Source organism: Phalacrocorax aristotelis, chromosome 1 (assembly GCF_949628215.1).
Source record: "Phalacrocorax aristotelis chromosome 1, bGulAri2.1, whole genome shotgun sequence".
Taxonomy (NCBI): Eukaryota; Metazoa; Chordata; class Aves; order Suliformes; family Phalacrocoracidae; genus Phalacrocorax; species Phalacrocorax aristotelis.
In genome coordinates, this window is record NC_134276.1 from 32618004 (window position 1) to 32639429 (window position 21426).

The 21426-nt window shown below is 47.2% G+C and overlaps 1 protein-coding gene across 1 annotated transcript in view; it reads left to right on the forward strand.

Annotated features, from left to right (window-relative positions):
* Positions 1-7641: 7641 nt before the first annotated feature.
* Positions 7642-21426, forward strand: part of SIAH3 (siah E3 ubiquitin protein ligase family member 3) — a 46971-nt gene continuing 33186 nt past the window's right edge. Inside the window, exon 1 of the mRNA XM_075081914.1 lies at positions 7642-7910. Coding sequence (XP_074938015.1) covers positions 7776-7910 — 135 coding nt within the window. The 5' untranslated portion in view covers positions 7642-7775. The remainder of the gene's footprint in view (positions 7911-21426) is intronic.

Consider the following 21426-nt stretch of genomic DNA (forward strand, 5'->3'; position numbering starts at 1 on the left):
AAGCAAGCCTGAATTACTTATCTTTCTTGTGACCCAGAAGAGCAAGGACTTCAGTCCATCTTGCTGGGTCATTTGGATACAGCCCTCCACCTCTTTGTTGCCCAGGCCCTCCTCCTCCATGGTGGAGGCAGGAGCAGCATGACCTTGTTCAGCAGGGCTTGTCTGCACTCCCAGAAGCTGCTCACACTTTGACATAAGCACAGCAAGTCTGCCTCGTCCCTGCTGCCTGCCTGTCCTTCGCACACCTCCATGCACATGTCTCTGTGTCTGTTTGAAAGCAGCTGGACCCAAAAAAAATCCTGTTGTGACTCTGGCAGGCTCCTAGGGAGGCCCCCAGCATCCTGATCACAAATCAGCACTGGAGCTGAGGCAACGCTAAGGAGATTAAAGGGTGACACTGGCGCTGCCGCCAGTCTGCATTGCTGACTGCTGCTTTCCCCAGCTGAGTGCAGCTCTGGGAACAAAATGCCAGCCCGCAGAGCGTGACCAGAGACAGCCTCTCAGGTGGGCTGCCCAGAAAATGATAAACTCTCTGGCTCTTAAAACCTGCTCAGAATTAGAGGCTGCCTCTGTACAAGCCACTGCCTGGGCCGACAGCAGGAAAAGGAACCTCCTCCATCCATCACTACTGGCTTCTGGTGCTTTTTCTCTCTGACACAAGGCAACCAAGGCAGTTCATCCACCCCCCCCCCCGTGCCGATATGGCCCAGGGCAGCAGGACTCTGCTGAGCATTGCGTTAGGCTGGCAATTGAAAGCAATACGTCCTTATGGTAATGTGGGCACCAGGCAGCCACTATGAATAGGAAATGATGGCAGTTACTTTATCTAATAACAGCATGAAAATGTAAAGTGTCTTTATTGAGCTGCTGGCTTGCTGGTGAGAGTTAAAGGATATGCTCTCTTGGGTATAACATTTGCAGAGAAAAGTGGCATGAAATATTGCCATAAACTCTCCCCTTAATAAGTGAGCAGAGGAAGGGAGAGCATACCAAATGCAGTGGTGTGAAGGGACAAAATTAAGAAGGTGGAGGCTGCAACCTTCTTCCCTAGGCAGCAAGTATCCCCCAACAAGAAATGAAGAATTCCCTTCTTGACCCAGCAACTAGAAAACTCAGGTACTGCTGATAATAATATAGGAGGTAGGGCTTTGAAAGGAATAAAAGAAAACACCTCTTGCCATATTAGTGTCCTTCAATACCAGAGGGAAATGTAAGTTTCTGCCAAAGGGAGATTAGCAGGAAAAGCCCAGCTCAGCAGCTGTGCATTGATGATGCTCTGCAGGCGGCCAGGGGGTGCAGAAATTACTTTTGCCCTGTGACAGATGGGGGAGACGTGGCCCAAGCGTGTGACCGACCGCCATGTGCATTCCCAGTTATTCCGGCAATGGTGTTGGATGTGCAGCATTGCAAAGTAGCTCTGAGGGCGATGAGCATGCACAGTTGAAGGCGAGCTGTGCAGAGGGGGGAGGAAGAAAGCACTGAGGAAATGTCGGGAAGAACCTTAGAATTGTGAAATTGGTTCCAGTTCAGCAAATTCCATTTTGTCCCTAGTTTTGTAAGATTATCTGTGGCATTTATCACTGATATCTTAACTGGCATGTTATTTAACTGCTTTAAAGACTGCTTTTGATAGTTCGATCCCAATAAAAGCTGTGCTTTTGAGAAAATGAAAATTGTTGAGATGTTTAAGATCAGTTCCTGCTTAAAGCATCTGTACAATTCCAGTGCAGCTATTGCTTATATCGCTGCATGGAGTCGAAATGGATTTTTGAAAATATATTTGGCAAAATAATTCACCACAAATAAAGTACTTTAGTAAAGCCAACAACTTTTGACAGCACTTCACTTTTGAAAAAACAGATGATTTTTTAAAAGAGGAAAAAAGATTCGCTGATGTTCCTGCCTCTCATCACTGTAGCCAACAGAGAAGATGAGGGGAGGGAGTACTTCCATGAGTTTTCCAGGGAGGTTTGAGTTCTCCTCCCTGCCCACAAGCAGCTCTGGCTCCCCCACAGCTGTGCTTAAGTGATGTAAAATCTGCCATGCAAGTGAAGAGGAGGTGTGGGAATGGAGACCCAAAGGAGTGGATGCGTCACGCCCATAACAGCGTGATGATGTAAGCCAAACAGATCATTTTGCTTCTGCACTCATCAGCAGAGGGGAGAAGATCAGGCTCAAGAAAGGACGAGGAGGAGGTAGAAGAAATGTATAGAGAAGCTGCAAGAGTGACCTGATCTTGGGCAAGAAAGGTGCTTTGCAAAGGAAACGCTCTCTGTCTATTGGAAAGCTGCAACGCTATAGGCTTGGGGAAGAGTAGCTGGAAAGCTGCCCAGCAGAGAAGGACCTGGGGGTGCTGGTCAACGGCCGGCTGAACGTGAGCTAGCAGTGTGCCCAGGTGGCCAAGACAGCCAACAGCATCCTGGCTTGTATCAGGAATAGCGTAGCCAGCAGGAGCAGAGAAGTGATTGTGTCCCTGTACCTGGCACTGGTGAGGCCACACCTCGAGTGCTGTGTGCCGTTTTGGGCCCCTCAGTACACGAAGGACATTGAGGTGCTGGATCTTGTCGAGAAGAAGGGCAACAAAGCTGGGGAAGGGTCTAGAGAGCAAGACTCATGAGGAGAGGCTGAGGGAATTGGGGTTGTTTAGTCTGCAGAAAAGCAGGCTCAGGGGAGAGCTCATCGCTCTCTACAACTACCTGAAATGAGGTTGTAGCACGGTGGGTGTTGGTCTCTTCTCCCAGGTCACCAGTGATAGGGCAAGAGGAAATGGCTTCAAGCTGCATCAGGGGAAGTTTAGATTGGATATTAGGAAAAACGTCTTTACTGAAAGAGTGGTCATGCATTGGAAGAGGCTGCCCAGAGAGGTGGTGGAGTCACTGTTCCTGGAGGTGTTCAAAAAGCATGTAGATGCAGCACTTCAGGGCGTGGTTTAGGAGACATGGTGGTGTTGGGTTGATGGTTGGACTTGATGATCCTGGAGGTCTTTTCCAACCTTGATGATTCTCTGATTCTATGATTTGCTGAAGGAGGTTTTAGGCAAAAAATGCATCTTCACATGGAGAAGGTCTGTGATGGCAGAGGCTGCCCCAGCTCAGTAAGTGAGAACATAATGACTTTCTGCATGCAGAAAACTTACGCAGGAAAACAATTCACACTGGGAATTTGATAAAAAATGCTCGTGGTGAAGGTAAATAACATTTGGAAGAACTTACCAGAAGATGCCACTTGTCCAACCAAAGTACAAAGCAGCCAGTATGAAGTGATGTGTGCTTTACTGGGGGGCACACATCTTAGAAGGCTACAAGTCTCCTCCCACTTTTAAAAATTGCTGGCTTTGCTTCCCTAGGGATGTGCCCTCCGATGCTCCAGTACAACAGTTGTAGGTGCTGAGGGAATACCAGGAGAATGGACAGCATGTGGTGGCTCCTGCCTATGAGTTGACTCACAATGCCATCTCCTGTAGTCACTGCTGGGGACAGCATGTTGGGCTGGAGGGACTGTTGCACTGAGCTAGTAAGACATTTCTTATGTTCTTGTTTAAAAGGTCTGTTGGACAACAGAGGAAATTGTAACTAACAGTGCAAACACCTCTCCTCAAGACCTGCTGTGAGACCCAGCAGAGCAGATGAAGATTCATACATTGTTTGCATCCAAAGAACGTAGAATACTGCCTGATGTCCCAGCCAGGTCTGGGGAAATGCATCTCCAGCGTGGGCCATTCTCCCCAAGACTATAAAAGGAGCTGGGCTGATGCACTCAGATGCCAACACTCACAGGAGAAGTGCCTGGTTGGCATGAATCCTGCTACTTCAGCCCTAGCCAGACTTGCACCTTGGCTAGAAGGTGACAGGGACCTGCTTAAATAGCCAACTATCATCCCTAGAAGGCAGGACCGAGGGTGTAAGAGGGGTCCTTCCCTGTTCCAGGGTGCAGGGAAATATAAGTAGCAGACATGGAGTACGTCCTGTGTTGACTAGCACTGCCAGAAATCCTACTGGCAGTCAGCAATGGGGCCACACAAGCAGGCTGGTAAGCTGCCTGAATGGATACTATTGATGCCCTGAACAGCATCCACCTCTCCTGTCCTGGGGATAAAGACTAGTGCAGGTGTTGTCTGAGGCAGGTTAGGTTTCCCCTACAGCTGTCAGTAATGGAGGGCAGCCTGGTGCCATCTGCACGGGACATCCTGTGGATGTCAGCAAGAGGCACTCACCCAGGTTTATACAAGCAGGGATAAGAAGGGACTTCGATTCACTGTGGTGTCTGATGGGGCAGGAAAGCAGGAAAGGAGGGAGAACGGCATGTAGGAAGGTCAATCCCAAAAGTGCCCAGTCAGAAAGATAAGGAAACCTGATTGAAACCCAAGCCCTACAATTTAATGTTGGGTTTGGACTGAGCAATGCATCTCCCAGCCTGCCGTCCTGCCAAGTTGCACAGTCCCTGGACAACCATGGTTTCCCACAAGTGTTCCCCTTTCAAACTGGAAAGCTAACTCTCCTCTGGCCAGTTTTTATGTCTAGCTGGTCCTATTATCGTGCTAACCTGATGCAGCCACACCAGCAGCTGAGCTGTTAGAGCATTATAATCCCATGTGTATTACAGTGATGCCATTAAAGCTGCTAATTTGGCAAAATATGGATCAGAATGAAGATTTAGCCTATGGCCTTTTGCCATGTCACACTTGCATATTACAGCATTAACTGTCTTGGAAATAATGGCTACAGTCACCAGAAATTTGCAAACAGCAGTTAAATGGGAGTCATCAAGTGCCCCTTGCATGTGGGCGACTTCCTCCTCTCTCTGGCTGCATCCATACAGCTAAATAACGCCATCGAGGACCCGCTCCGTGGTTTGAGGCCAGGTGGGGCAGCAGACCTTGCATCCCCAAGCTTGGATGAGACCACCACAGACTCAAATCAGTGGAGTTACACTGTTTGAGAGCCCCTGTGTGTGAAAACAGAAGAAAGTCCTGGATCCACACCCACACATCAGACCATGCTTCTGAGCTTTTGCTTGCAAGCGAAGCTGCATGTAGAGCCAGCTGCTGCAGCTTGCAGACATAGGGTCCCTTGTTAAGCTGGTGCAAAGTCGTGTGTTGAAATGCGGTAAGTGGGTGCTGCATGTAGGTCTCAGGACACAAAAAACATGGGCAAAAAATGGGCATTTTCCAAAAGTGTCACCATGAACCTGAGCTCATGCACTGAGCAGGAGTTACCTTCGGATGCACCGAGCACTTATTTTCATCCTTTTCCACAAATATTGCTGGTGGGGAGATGCTCCTCAGAAGGTCACATGTAGAAAGTCAGCACAGAAAATGGGCACAGATGCATACAGGGATTTGGGCACTGCAAAGGTCCCTCTCCCACCCTTGAAGGTGGTCTTTTCTTTGCCAGAATGACAACTCTTTTTGTACACCAGCCCAGTGGCCAGGAGGTATATTTAGGCTGAAGATGTCCCTGTGTGCCTGTGGGATCAGGGAGACCTCTCCTGCCCCCCAGGAAGGCAGCTGGGTCTCAGGGGGTCTGGACTGCAGCACTGCCAGAGCCCAAGGCTGGCTGGACAGCAGGGGTGAGGGGTGCCATCTCTGCTGCTCCATGGATGTGGTTGCACCCCTCAAGCCTAGGCATTCAGTTGAGTCAATCATTCAAACAGAAATAATCCAGAGGATTTGGGTGGCGATAATCAACGTAAATAGCAAGGACCTTTTGCTTGTTTAAGGCTTTGATGGCAGAATACTTGCACTGATAACTTGCAGACTGAAATTTGCTGGTACAGAGTGTTTGTGCAGCTACCAGCTACAAATCAGGAAGAAATAAATAATAAATAGCTGGATGCTCGCAGTTACTTTGGGAACAGTGAAAAGGATACATTTAAGCAAATCAATTCACTCACTTGTCCTCAAGTCTGTCTGAAAATATTCTCAAAGTGTCTCTCAGCACTGCAAAAATTATCTCCTGTTCTCATTTACAAGCAAATGTTAAGAACTGAGAGATACATATTCCTCCAGTCTTTAATGTTTTGGGGGGGTTTGTTGTCAGCTGTTCCAGCATTCGTGTTTTCCCACTTATTTATGTACTCAGGCCTCTTTTTTTTTTCCCTTTTTCCTTTTTTTCTTTTTTTTTTTTTTAAATACACAGGCTCTCTGCAGTCTGGCAGAGCCAGTATTGCAGTATTGCGTTAGGAAGAGGCAGCTGTGACAATCCAGTCCCAGGCTGAAGCCCGCGCTGTACGGGGGCTGCTCTGTCCGGAAGCAGCAGCCTCACCCCCAGCGCAGGGCTCACGTTTAAGAACAAGCAAAAAAAAGAAAGAAAAGCTACTTTTATCTGTTCTGCTTTGAAGGCAAAAAGGATTACCAAGGCTAAATAAGCCATCTGACTACTTAGCTAGCAAGCATAAATAGTACCCTGATAGGAAGTTCTGGCAGAGAGCTAATTAAATTAACCCTCTTTGATTTATTAACAAGCAGAGCAACATATCACACAGGATTGTCCCATGAAATGAATGTGCTTTCTGATTCCCTCTGCTGCTTCGGTGCAGTCACCTCCCGGAAAACCCGGTTATGGGGACTCAAGTTTAATGAGACTCAATGGCTCGAAAAGGATCCCTGCCCACCAAGAGAGATACGCGCTGGTAACAATACGCAAAAGCATGTTATTTTCCTTGCACTTCCCTAATTCTTTTTTAATGCCTGGGACAATCTAATGGCTAATTACTAATTTCCTGCCCACCGATATGCAGATGAATGTCAAGCAAAAGCCTTCTGCATGTTTAATTATTCTGTTGATTTAGAAGCCACTTTTCCCTCAGTGCAAGTTTCTCTCTGTATATGCTCTCATGCATCATGTATTTCATTATTTTTAGAAGCATGCTCTGTGCCTTTTTATGCTCTCATAGTTCCAGCATCCAGTAATTACCATGTTTTGTGTCCAACAGACCTGATCCACCGGCGAGTGGAAAATCAGGAAAACATTGCTGACTTTAAATGGAGTTATTCCAAGTTACACCAGACCTGAGACCTGACATCCCCTCTTTTTAGTGTGTGTGTGTGTGAAATGTTATTTGTGTGCAGCAACCCTTGTGAAGTAGCAGAATATAAGATTTAGAAAACTTCAGAGTGGTGAAAATCCAAATTGAAGCCTGCAAATGCACAGACGTGAATCTATTTATATAGCGAGCTCTACTTCTGTTTAACCCCTGCAAGGAACTGTAACTCTCTTTGCGTATTTGATTTTTCTCCCTCAGTAAAACATAGTCTTAATCTATTTCTGCTGCTTTCTAACAGTGTCACCGGTGGGCTTCTTCCCTACACCTTACATTTAGCTTTGGTATCCAAGCGCTCTTTTGTTAAATTAAGGCAATTAATAAATGAAGACGTTAAGCAATCAATTTTGCCTGCATATCTCCACAGCCTTACGTATGACTGGCTGTAATCACAAGATAAATGCAATGTGCTGATGTATGGTAATGTTCAATAATACATTCTCCACCAGGCTCAATTCATCAGGGAGTTTCTGGAGGGGAGGCATTCGTTATTGGCTGTCTCCGGACCTCAAGGATAACATTTCTGTCCTTTCCATTGGCCGCCCCGCTGCTGCAAGCCTCTTCCCGTCTTATTTTGATGATGAATATGACGGCATGCTAAGCCGTGCCAGAGCATAGCTCTCGCCGACTGCACTCCCTCCCCGGGCTCAAGGACTCAGGGGCTCCCTGGCTGCTTCCCCTGCCTGCCGCCAGCAGCAGCAGCAGCAGCCGCAGCAGTAACGCCAAAAGTTGTGATGCTTTTCTTCACCCAGTGCTTTGGGGCTGTGTTAGATCTTATTCACCTGCGGTTTCAGCACTACAAGGCAAAGAGGGTTTTCTCAGCTGCCGGGCAGCTTGTCTGCGTCGTCAACCCAACGCACAGCCTAAAGGTGAGTTTAAAATATTTTTTTTTCTTTGCTGACATCTTGTTGTCCTCCCCTCCCCCGACAGTGTTTCTCCACAGGGAATGAAATGATGCTGTGGCAGCAAGGGGAGAGTGCTATTAACACATTGCAGCCCTGGCAGAGAGGATGTTTGCATTGTCTGGCTGCATGATTCCCTTTAGAGCGAAGGGGAAGCAACCCGCTGCTCCAAGCGATCGTGGGAAGTCGCTGCTCCCCCTCCCCAAAGTTTCCTCATTCCTTTCACCAGTGTAATGAGCATGAGTGTTGCAACCCTCTGGAGAAAATGATTGGAAAAGTTAGTTGGATGAATTAACCTCCCTTTTTGGTGGAAGGACGCTGGGTGGTCTCCCGGGCTGACACCCAAACACAGCCGGCTGCTGCCCAGCAGTGGGGAGCAGGGGCGGGGGGGCAGCGCAGGGGGCTCCGGCTGCTAGTCTTATTTGGTTTTTTGGGGAAAAAGGCTGTTTCTGTCTCCTGAGGGGAGTCTGAAGGCATTCTTCTGGTGCTGAAAGTGTCCTTAAGCTGTTTGCAAGGTGAGTCTATTTTAGGCAGGAGAATACATTTGCCTTAATGCAAAACTATAAATAGTCCCCATAAAACATTTCTCTTACTTGCGCGGTTCTGAATTTTCACTGACGAAGTGTCAACGGCTCCATCTATGCCAGAGCCTTGATGTTTGTACATAGAGAAGGAGCAGCAGGGGGAGAAAGCAACTTTAATTACTTTATCAAGAGTAGTGAAAGACCAACTTTAACGAAGTGACTCCTGTTTTGCATGAAGTCCTTGCGGACCTGATTTGCGATGCCGCTCCACTAGCCTGACACAAGCTCAGAAATGAAATTAATTCAGGGCAACTTATCTTTGGCTCTGCTGGGATCCCACAAGAAACTCAGAGGGGTTGCAGGAAGCATCTTCCCTGAACTGCGGGCCCCCAGGAGGTCCACTGACAGGGTATATCCCTCTTCAGAGCAGTGTCACCACTCCAAAAAAGGCAGATTTCCCAGAGTTATATCTCCAGTCTCAGGCTGTGCTCAGGCAGGGAGAGATTGTTTCTATCAGGGCTCCAGCTCCAGGAGGATTCCCCTGCAAGGCTGTGCTCAGCCCGGCGAGCACTGCTGGCTGGGGCAGGCGCTCCCAGGGGGTGACTGTTCGGGAGCAGGCTCGCCTCTCCCGGCATTGCGCTCCTCCGCCGACACAAGCTATTTAAAAGACCTGCAGCCCTGTCATTATCTGAAAGGATCTGGCTGTCCGAGTGGATAAAAGAAATAGCCGCGTTCCTAAGCGCATGGGGAGATTTTGTTAAGTGAAAGCTCCTGCGCTCAACCCCTTTTATGTGACTGTCTCCTGCTACTTTCATCTATAATTCTAATAATTAAAAAAAAAAAAGAGCAGAAAAAAAGGTTATTGAAGGTCACAATACAATTTCAGTGCCAATGGCACTGTCTGATAAGGTCCCATAAGCACGCAGAGGGGTGTCCACTGGCTGCTCCACTGATATCTAGGACTAGACCTGAGTTTATCAGTTCACATCTTCTCCAGTTGCAGATTTGCTGTCATAGGAGCTGCAGTATTTTATCTTTGGGCATACCAAAAAAAGTTGATGCTTCTGTTCCTCTCTGTTAATACCATAGGGCATTTTAGTGTGTTAAAATCCCCATGGCCAAGTTCTTCACTGATCAGACCCAAAGCCTAGCAGAGAGACAAGCAATCTCAGCACAGTCTTGGCAGCTCTTGAAAGTAGGCACTGGATGCAAAACTCTCTTGGAAACAGATGGGAGCCTTTAGGAAAAGGTCTGACATGTCAGTGAAACCCCAGTGAGAATTGTCTTGACGTGGGTGGGAATTGCTCCCACGATAAGATTGCAGTGGGAATCCGATGGTACGTGTTTCCCCACATGGGCCTGTTGAGACACCAGGTAGATGGGAGAAGCTGACAAGAAACCTCCCTGCTCTGAAAAATACCCTCTGACTGTGAAATGAAGTATGCTTTGAAGGTGCTCCCGAGTTATCCAGCTCACATTCAGCTGGGTAAATATGGCAGGCTTTAGCACTGATCCACTCTCAAGGTGTTCAGTTTGGTTTCCCACCAGCTCTGTAAGGAGCACACCACTGCCTTGTGCCAGCACCCAGAAGAGACGGGTGGATCAGACTCCGTTGTGCCCAGCACGGTGCTACCAGCACCCACCTGCAAGCGCCAGTGAGCACCAGAAGCCTGCGGGCCACCACAGCTGTCTCCAAGCGAGATCCCTCACCCCACCTGCTCTTACCTGCTGGTGAAGAGGCGGTCACCTCCAGCTGGCAGTGCACCTTGTCCAAAAACTGGTGTCAGAAGCCAGACGAATCTGTTTCTCGGGCTGCCTGTTTCTCCCCTGGGGATACACAGGGAGATTGTGGTTGCTCCCTCCAGCAAACTGGTGCAGACACTTCTGAAGCTGGGACAGGGAAACCCCTCCAAAACTGCCTCGTATGCCAAATGACACCTGGGGCACCATTAAAAATGAAAGGGCTGAACGTATTCCTGTGCTGGCTTACAGTATTATGGCTACTTTGATGTTTCATAGTCTATTATTTCTAGCTGGGTCATTTCAACTGTAACATTTTGTTGACAGCCCCCAAATCTATCTTAACAATTGACAAGTGGAGTGAAAACTGTATTAAGGTTCGCGGTCGATGAATACAAGCCTGCTAGGAAACAAGGGCTAGGAGCAATGTCATTTGTCTCCCTTACCTTCAAAGCTTGAATGTTTGTGCTTACTCCAAAATTATAAGCTCTTTGCAAAGGGATTATTTTATTTTGTATCTCCACAGCACCTGTGTGAGGGGTCTCCTGGCTGACTGGTGCAAATGATAAATGACAGGCATCATATTCTGGTGTGATTACACACGTTGACATCCCTCGCATAGGTCGGGTCCTCAATCAGTGCCCATGCACTGAACTCCATTAATGTCAAATTGCAGCAGGACCCCTATTCTCATCCCTTCCATCCAAGGGAGTGCTCAGGAACAGTGGTGGGATCCAGCCCACCCCGAGGACCCGTGGTTGGTGATTGTGTATGTGTGTCAGAGATTTGGCATCACGTAAAGCACTCGGCAAGTGGCAGAGGGCAGGGGAGCCCTGGTACCCTCCAGAGAAAGGTTGCACCAGCTTCTGCAGTCACAGACCCATAGCTAGACCTAGGGGGGCCTCCAGTAAAGTTATATCAGAATGCCGTCACCGCAATCACAACCCAGACCTCTGACCGTGACCAGAGCCCATCACTTCCCTCTTCCTTTAGGAGAGGTCTGGAGGTTGACAGAGAAGCACATGCTTAGAAAGAAACCCATGTCTTTCCTCCCACTGAAATACTCATTAACTGGGAAGGCTGACGAGCAATTCAGTGTATCTTAAAGGAGAAGAGGGTAAGAGTGTCAGTGCAGGCACCTCTATTGATCTGCTGCTATTTTCCCTGTGCACGACTGGCTGACACAGGCGGTTCTAAACAAGGAAAGACAATTTTACAACCATCACCCTCCGTTTTGCCTGTTTGTTAGGGGTTTGAATAGGGGGGGGAGTTGTTTTGGAGCCTCTTTGTCCTTTCTGCCGCTTTCTGCTCTTTGTCCTCCCACGAGCTTTCCCAGGCGTGGCAGCAGCACCTTGTGACATGGTGCTACTCTGGGATCAAAGTTCGCTTGACGAGCAGAGAAAATCACATAATTACCACACTTCTATAGGTCACCTTCATTCTCAATTGTATTATACATTATCTTGTAACCTATCTTCCTTCAAGTGTACACTCACCCTGATGTCTCCCCTTGCAAAGGTACGGCCAGGCAACGGAGCTCCCCAGCTAAGTGGCTGTTCCCTCCAAGGACGTATTAATTAAGAGGAGCACCGCTCATGTTGCTGGCTGCATGCCCCAGCGTGCAGGGAAAGTTTTAAGGCACTTGGTGTGTGTGGAAGAAATGAGCGGGTTTGCTGGTCCCTGCGGAGATGAGGGTCGGTGAATTCCTCTGCATTCTCCCCCTGTTAATAGCAACTGCCCCGAGCACTGCTAACTGCACCCTGGGGAGAAGGCGAAGGTGGGTGGCTGTGTCCTTGCTCCTTGGCTGGCATCGGTCCCTGGCCCAAAACCCAGCTGTCCATGGCAGGGGACTGCAGAACAATCACAGCCCAGCCAAGCGCTGATTCCTTGCAAGATGCTGTGTACTGATGGGTAAAACGGATCTTCTTTCAAGGAGTTACTAGCTTTTCACAGGCAACTTTAACTCTTTGGACAGTGTGAAAAATGTTCTTGTAAAGAGTAAAAAAGTGTGTTTACAATGTTCTTGTAAAAACCACCCCTTTCTCTCCGTGGGACTTCAAGGAACATTCTGAATTACAAAAAAAGCAGCATATTTAAAGGAGTGAATAAATAGTTCAATCTTATATTCAAAAAGGGTCATAGTGTGGTTTATGGGGCCAAGTTGTCTTCCAGCTATTTTTTAAAGCAACAAGCAAATCTGCTCTGAGTTAGGGAAGGGATTTGAATCCTGTTATAACAGTTTGGCTCTGCACGCAGTGGCCAGCCAAATAACATTGTAATCCACTTCATCCCCAGCAGGATTAAAGTGCTATGGTGCATTATACCCCCACGAGATTTATTTATTTGTTTATTTGGTACAAGGGAGGAGAGGGACTCTGAAACCTGCTATTAAAAACCCCCAGACATCCTTTGTCACTATCTCAGCCGAGACACCCTTAAATGTCCCGTGCGGGGCTGTGATTTGGGGACCCCAAGTGGCGTTGGTCCCAATGTCCAGCAGGATTGTGAGAGCCGCAGCAGAGGGGCTGCAAAACCGCCTGCTGCCTGCAAATCCAGGCTCCTGGCAAGGCACCTGCGTCCCATCCCAGATGTGGGCCAGAGCTGTGTGAACACTGGGCACCTCCGACCTTCAAATCCTTTTGTAAGGATGTGGAGGGCAGTGCTGCTTTGCCATCCCTCCTTCAGCCCTGCCTCTGTTTGAAGGGGTTTCAGTGGGCAAAACGGGAAACCACATTGACCATGAGCACCCTGGGACCCTGTGTCTGTGTGTCCACAGCTGCCTGCAAGTGTGACCACAATGGTGCTCTGTGGAGGTGAGGCAGAACACGCTCCTTCAACTCTCCCCGGGGGCTTTCCATCCGCCGCTGCCTGGTCCTGGGAGCCCCCATCTCCCACAGCTCATTAACCTTGAGCTCGCAGATCCGTGCACCTGCACGACACATGGGGCCATGGAACGAGCGAGCGGGGTGGCATGGGCTTTGCTCCAAGTACGCTGCAAAGCAGAGCAGCTCCGAGCTCCAGCATGGCCTCCCAGAATAATAATTATGGCCTCTCCTCGGTGGAGGGAGAGGGAGGGGAAAAGCCACCGTCTCTGAATTTTCTGTATTAATATGCTCTGGCTTCCTTCTCCCCCTCTCCTGCCCCAAACCCACTGTGGAAAATCAATTACTGCTGTTAACTGGCACTGCCTGTCATGCTACAGCTCTGGAGATGGGTTACAGTGGGTAAGCATTGAGTCCTTTCCTACCCATGTTTGATTCTGGGGGTGAATTTCAATAATAAATCAGACCTGGCTGAAGGACGTTTCAAGTGAGATGTTATCAATGGGAGATGGTGCTGTTATTATAATATTAGAGAAATGCCTCTCCCCTTGACAGGCTGTTTGACAGCAGGGGTAAGGAGTAGCCATCAAGTGCCACCACATATCGCTTCGTAATCCACCCACTCTGATACAGCTCAGTATATCAAGAATTTCTCAGTGCATCCCTTCTGGTGAGACATAACAGCCCAGACACCTCCCTGAGGAGAAGTACTGCCCTAAAGCAATTGCTGTGGCTAACACATGGCGTGTGGAGGAAAGAGGGATGTTTTAATATAAGCCTTGATTATGTGAAATGAGTGGTGAGGTCTCAGTCTGCTTCCCAGGAGACGTAAGTCACACCTGGACATTCCCACAACTGGCATTAATTAGCACATGTTGCTGCTTGCCTCAGTAGAGAAGCCAAGCACTGCGTATGGTTCTGCAAAGCTCAGATGTTAAAAGTCCCATGCCAGGTTCACAGCATCAAGAATTTTGCCTCAAAGTCAGAATTTACAGACTGTAAGTTCTTGTTTAATCCTTAAGATGCTCTCCTGGTATCAAAGATGTGCCAGCACACCTAAATGGGGGCACTCAGAAACTTCCTGTTTTTACTCAGAGACAATCTGAGATTCTTAAGTAATCCAAAAAATTGAGTTTAAAGGAAGCACAGCAGATCCTGAGAGCTCCAGTAAAGTGGGAAAAGGAACTGTGGTGACTGTACCCTGTCTCCCCAGGGTTTTGGCATTTCCTACACTGTAGAAAGACCATAGTCCTTGTCCTGCCTGGCTCGGTGATGAGACTTTGGGTGTCACACCTGGCACCTCCAGAGCCTTCCCATCACAATGGGCTATCAGCATCTCTCAGCCTGGTGCAGAAGAGGGAAAATCTATGAATCCTGCAATAATTCATGAGGGGAAGCGTAGGGGAGACAGTATTTACCCAGCTTTACTGGGGACTGAGCCAGGTAGTGAGAAGCATGGGAGACACAGCCACGCTCTTCTGGCTACAGGAGGCTGGGGTGGCAAGGACCGCTGCTCCCCTGGCACAGTGGGAGCAGTGACCATGGGAGCAATGACCATGATGGGCTGCATTCAGCACCTCTTGATGGCATTGGCACACAAGGCATGGCATGGCATGGCATGGCATGGCAGAGTGCAGAGCTGTGGTCCTCCTTGGAGCTGCTGGAGGTGGGTGCCAGGAGGTGCATGTGCCACCAAAAAGGAGAGAATTGCTTTGGAGAGCTGAACAAGGTGTAGGTAATATGCTGGGATTGCTTTTGGTGTGAAGTTTGCAAGAGAGGTGAGCAGAACTGAGCCACCATATTCAGCCAATCTGGGTCCAGCTTCTAATGGAGCTGGGGAGAGCCTGGGCCTGAGCTCTCCACTTGGGTCCTTCTGGAAGTGGGAGCAGTTTCCCAGCTCACAAATATACATGCTTTATTTGGAAACAGAAAGCATGGATGTTAAGACTTCAAACACTTTATCAGACTGTGTTATTTTTCTTTCTTTTCATAGCTTATCTCTTTTTGTTAAGTACCTTTTCTTCTGCACTATTGTTCCTCCTCATCCTGCTCATTCCCTGCTATGTCAAAGTCTTAAAGCAAAAGGTTCTCCTCATCTGTTTTTCAGTAACCTAATTTTAGCTTTATTTTTACTCCTGCTGAAAGGAAAACAACACTAATTTCACTGCAGCTTTGGATCTCTTATTTTCCTCTAAGCCCTTTCAGAAGAAATCACAATCATTCAGCCCCCAGCTTGTTTGGTGCCACCAATTTACCTCTTGACAGATAAAGTCCTGCTTTAAAATGACCACCAGTGAGACAAGGAGAGCTACAAAAAAGCACTGAAACACTGCTGCCACCACTGGCTGATGCAGCTGGCGAGGAAGCCAAGTGCCTTCCACGCCTGCAAAATCTAATTGCCATCGTGCACTGGATCCGTGCTCGAGCAGGCAGGTCCGGCTGGACGTGCCACAGGTGCCTGTTGTCCAGCCAGCACAGTGAGCCACAGTCACGATCCATTCGCCAGTTCTGGTGAAAGAGAATATCTTCCCTCTGCTTCGGTGTGGCAGTGCAAATCCACTTTCAGCAGGGATTTAAGCTGGCAGTCTATGTGCACTGCGAAGCAGACACACATCCCTTCTGCTTCCATGCTGCAGGAGCAAGCAGCTGGGCAGGGCAGTGGCCTCAGCTGGTTTTCACAACCTCCCACGAAGCTCTAACCCTTAGGGATTATTGAGGACTGCGCTGAATAGCAAAATTTCAGCAGTGTATGGAGATGTCCTGAAAATTGCTCTGGGTGATCTGCTGTTAATAGCCACCTGCAGTACTCCTGCTCAGCTCTCCCACAGCATTCTCCTCCAAAGAGGCAAGAGTGTCCTGGCATGGCCGATGAATTGCCTGACACATATGCAGTGTACAATTTGAAGCACTTTTATTTAATTTAGAGGCATTTCTGAACATCTTATATAACATTAAAGGATTTCTCTTTAGCTCTCCCCTTTAGTCTCAACAACAACATGAAAGCCTCACTGGGGAAGAATGGCAGAGAGCTCTGAGTAGTTTGCGTGTATATTTAGGTGTATTGTTTTTAAAAGGTAGAAATGTTTGAAACAACTCTGGAAAGCAGTTAATCATTTATTTCCATACCAGATGTAGAGCTTTCAGTTCTAGTCTTTTCTTCTAGAGCAATTTCGTACTGAACTGATCCAAACTGAAATCCCTTTCGCTTCCAGATCGGCTTCCCTAGTAAAATATAAACCATCTGCACAGCTTTAGTGATATTACCAGTATTTTACACATGGAAATATTAAGTTCCAGAGTGGTTGGCGAATTGCCCATCAACCCCTGGGAAATGTGTGGTGGAGAAGAGACACGGGTCCTGGTCCTTGTGAATATCTTAAACAAACGACCACACACGCTTTCACATCAAGTGCCAGCTGAAATTGAAACAGAAATGGAGCATAAATGAGACAGAAAGAGATGAAATCAGTAACATCCCCTCGTGCAGAAAACAAACACTATAGATGAGCAAGGAGGCGGCTGCTACGGAGCAGAAAACTACATGAGCAGAGGATGAAAATACTTCCACTCCTAGGGACTGCCATGTGGAAAATAAGCGAAGTAATAAGTGTGAAAATAGAGTGAATAACCACCACACGAGGATTATGTAGGGCAGCTGGGGTAAGGGGATAGTTAAGGTCACCTTCAGGCTTCACAGAAATGACAGGCTGAAATGGAAACGGCAGGATGGCAGCAAGTGTAGTGATCATGGTAGTGCCCTGAACTCAGCAAGGCCACTCAGGAGTTCAGTGTCACGCATGCACGCAGATTCAAAAATATGTATGTTTTGCAGTTTTAGACCCTTATTCAGACATAGTTATTCTAAAAATGACCAAACTTGATCCAGAAAAGACCATATGAAAAACCTGCTGGAGTCCAGCAAACTTATCCATCTCTTGTTGAAGAGCACAGGGCAAATTGAAGATATAATAGGGAAGTAAGCCTGGATGTCTCACTGCTGGATTGGAACATCTGCTCAGATGAGGCTGCCTGGTTGTAGCAGGGATGTGTTATCTCTGCAGGTTGGACCCCCATAATATGAAAAGACACATTACAGACCAGTGGGGCCAGGCTTTTTTTGTGGGGCAGTACTGTGAGTTCCCTACTTGTACTACTTGACAGCTGAGGACATCTCTGAGATGGAACATCTTTTGGAGTCTAGGATCAGTGAAATGAGTTGTACTCAAAGGAAGACTGTCTTTCTTGCCACTGATGATCAAGAAAGCCAGAAGACCACTTTGGGATGGATATGTCATTTTTATCTAGCTGAAGTTAGATGAAATGAGCCCCACTGACACCCTATAGTCCTTTGACTTATACAAAAGAAAACCCAACCAGGATAATTGTCTCCTTAAGACAAATCCAGAAAGTTTGGGCACAGTAACACCAGGTATTATATTCACTACTCTTTTACATGAGTTCAGGTAAGACAATCTTCTTTCCACTCCCCAAAACAACTTTTGAGGGAGATTTCAGACGTAGCAAAAAAGGTCTGGCAACATAATCTCAGGGTGAGAGCTTCCAATTTATTTCTACTAGAAGGAACCTCCCATCAAGAAAAGAGTAGGGAATAACTTTTTTGATTAATTGACAACAGAGAATTTCAGGCAAAGCAAGCAAACAGTCCGTGGGTGCTGTCACCATTGGCAGGCAAGACAGAGGGACAAAGGTAAATGTAGGATCATGTATCAGGGGCAGAATAACTCCATGCAACAGTGAAGGCTGGAGGCTGAGTGGATAGCAAGAAGCTTTGCAGAAAAGGCCTTGTGCGTCCTAGTGGACAAGCTGAAAGTGAACCAGCAATGTGCCCTTGTGGCAAAGGACAACCTCATCCTGGGCTGTGTTAGCAGGAGTGTAACTGGCAGATCCAGGTGAATGTATATTACACTCTGCTCGGCACTTGTGAGACCACATCCAGAGCATCAAGTCCTGTTTGGGGCTCCCCACCACAAGAAAGGCATTGACTTAGAGGAGCAAGCCCAGTGAGGGGCACCAAGCTGGTGAAGAGGCTGGAGCAGAGGCTGGAGTAGGAGAGGCAGAGGGCTGTGCTTGCTTAGCCTGGACAAGTGAAGGGAATTGCCACCTACAATTAACTAATGGGACTGTATGGAGAAAACAGAGCCAAACTCTTCCTAGAGATGCACACCATAAGAATAAGAAGGACCAGACATAAGCCAAAACGAGGGATAATTTGCCTGGGTATGAGGCAAAAAGTCCTTCTCATGGGAGCGGTGAGGCACTAGCACAGGCTGTCCAGAGAAGGTCTGTCATCTGCATTCTTGGAGATTTTAAAAACTTGCTAGGACCCTGAGCAACATGACCTATCCTTGCAGTTGACTGTCCTTTGAGCAGGGGTTGGACAGTGTGATGCCCAGAGGTCCTTTCTCACCTGAATTGTTCTTACCCTGCATAAAAAACAGAGCTTGGTGTGCAAGGAGGGGTGCAGCAGTATGAGTCTTAAGAGCAATCATTTAATGTTGGCATCAACAAAGACCAAGCCAAAGTCATATCTGAAAGACATATCTGAAAAGAGTGAAGAAGGCAGACAGACATGTGGGACATACTCAGGAATCCAAGGGTCAGCACAGGAGATTGTCACCAGTGAAGAAGTATGGAGCTATACCAGTTACACGAGTATCTCATAATTTAAACTCATTAGAAATGCAAATCCTTATGGCAGTCGAAGCCCAGGATATTACCCAATAATGAAATCAGTCTGGATTAGAAAGGAGGTCACTGTGGCAGATGAGGGATGGCAAAAGAAAGCAAGACATACCTCAGAATATGCTTTGGGATAAGCACCCTTATTGGTAATTACAAACAATACAAAATAAACGCTGAAGGGGAGGGAACAGTGTTCAACATTTATCTGAAGAGACTTTGCACTGTGGCACAAGGGTAAACATGTGCCTAAAGAGTACTGAGTGGAGCAAATAACATGGATAAAGTCACGTGAAGCAAATAATCCGCTTGGACAAATCTGTCTTGCATTCTCCTTATGGGATGGCTGCCAGCAGAACAAACTTTCTCTGGGTTTATTCAATTAACTGCTTCATGATTACTTTCCACTTATGGCATGATCCCTAATGTTTCAGATCCACTTTTTGGCATGTGAACTGTCTTAGTTAGCTGCACAAAGACATAGAAAGCAGAGAGGCTACTAAGGTAGTGTCGTTTCTGTTCCCTGCCTGGATTCTGGGACTGCTCCCAGGCCTGATGGAGTCTGCTTCTGTTTATCTTTGATCAGTGAGAGCCAGAGGGTGCTACACAGATTTTAGTGAGTTTGGGTGAGATAGCATCACTAGAGGTGAGGAAATGCTGATTTACCCAGCCTTTTTAGGCCAGCTCATAGTTTGCAGTATGGAAGTCTGTGGGTGACCTGTATTTTGTTGGGGCAGATTAAAATATTGCCATCCCACATGACTTTGTTGGTCCCTTAAAAGCTGTCTTTGCCAGTTCAGGGGCAGCAGAGGGGCAGATAAAGCTTGGTCCTCATGCCACCCCCAGCTCATTTCACAGGCCTTTGTGGGTTTATTAAGAGTTTGTATTAGCATGTCAGACTGAAGACACAGCTGAAATGCAGGCTCATGTTCCCCTTTGCTGCCTTGGCTGTGGGAACATGACTCCCAGCAGTGGCCATGCAGGCACTGGGATCAGGAATGTCCTAGGCCACCAAAGCAAGCTTCATCAGAGAATATGTGACAGGAGCCTGAGGCATCCGTCCTTGAAAAATGTTTTCCTGGTGTTTAAGGTTTGTTGCCGTGGGGAAGTTGTTTGCATTTAATTTTCACTTCTCACATTCCTACCAAATAGTTGAGATGTGGTCTAGGGCTTGTCTGGCTCATTTAGTTTCCTCTCTGCCATCATTCTGGCAAACATTTTTTGGGGACCTATTTACCCCTGCCAAGTCAAGCAGTATGCCATATAAATATTTGTCTCAAGACATATACCCAGATTTAGAACTCTCATTACCTGTGCTTTTGGGAGTGGGTGAAAAGACATGTTTTCCTCAGCCACCTCAGCAGAATGCAAACTCAAAGAAGGCAGTAATGCAGCAGGAGCGCATTCCTTACAAATAGGGGTGTTTTTACTTGCAGACAATTCATGGCTATGCCCAGGTCAAGATTTAAAGTGTGGCAGGAAAATAGACACAAATGCTTGCAGTAATTCATCATTGCTTCATCTGGTTTCCCCCTTACAGCCAAACTGAAATCTTTTGTCCAATTACAATTCCTGCCTGGAATCTCAAGGGTCTAAATCATATGAGAAATAATACAGCTTTAAAAATAAGACAAAACTTTTACTAGGTTTCTTCTGCTGTAGAAAATATTTCAAAAAAGAGACTCAAAAACATTAAGGTCATGCAAGGTTGCACAAACATAACCACTGGTTTGTAAATAACTGATTATAAAGACTGAGTTTTCTTTCAGGCTGTTGGTAAAAGATGAAGGCACTATCAGAAAACAGATCTAAAGCCAGCTTAATCTCCAGGAGCTTCACAAGGCAACTGGAGATAATTTAGTGTTGCAGCTAAGCATGAGCTTACTGGTGAGGTATCTCTTAATAATTTTTAAGCTTTTAATGATTTTTTAATAATAAGCCAGTGATTAGAAAACAACATCCCAGCTGACAGATAAATCCAGGCTGCGGCTGGGTATTTTGCCTATTTGCTGCTTTAACTAAAGCAACTTTAATTTGCCAGAGGCCAATCAACAGCCTATAGCAAGAGAACTCAGTCTGATGAAGCAGATGTTGGGGAAGGGAAGACCTTTTCTTTACTCACTCGTAGGGAAAATTAACTGATGCTGAAAGCAGCTTTTCAGCATTTCTTGTAATAGTAACTTTTGCTTCTCGACTTTTACAACATAGAAGAAACTTGCAGATGAAGTAGCTTCTGAGTTGTTTTTCATAGAAAAGGACCTTGATGCTTTCTACAGGCAAGTCACAGAGTGGGTTGCAGCCAGCTCCAGCCCTGGCTGACCCGTAATTACAGCTCAGGCACTCCAGTAAGACCTGTGCCACCTGGTGTTTGCAAATAGCTGAGCATTGAAAGATGAGCAAGAACCTAGTTCAGCTCTCTGCAGTTGAGAAGTCCTACAGCCTAAGTCCAGTTTTGTTTGTAATTTGTTTCCCTGTTGGGGAACGCTCCTACCTCTTGGTGGGTATCACCAGACTTCCCCAAGACCCATCCAGTGAGCATCTGTTCCTGAGTTCATGGGCAAAATCAGGATGAGCTCCCTGGAGAACACTCAGTGATGACTGACACAATGCTCTGAGCCCAGGCTACAGCTAATGGTGACAGGGAATTTGCTGTGCTCACCTCTGTCCCCAAAACTGTTTTTCCCCTCCATGTACAAA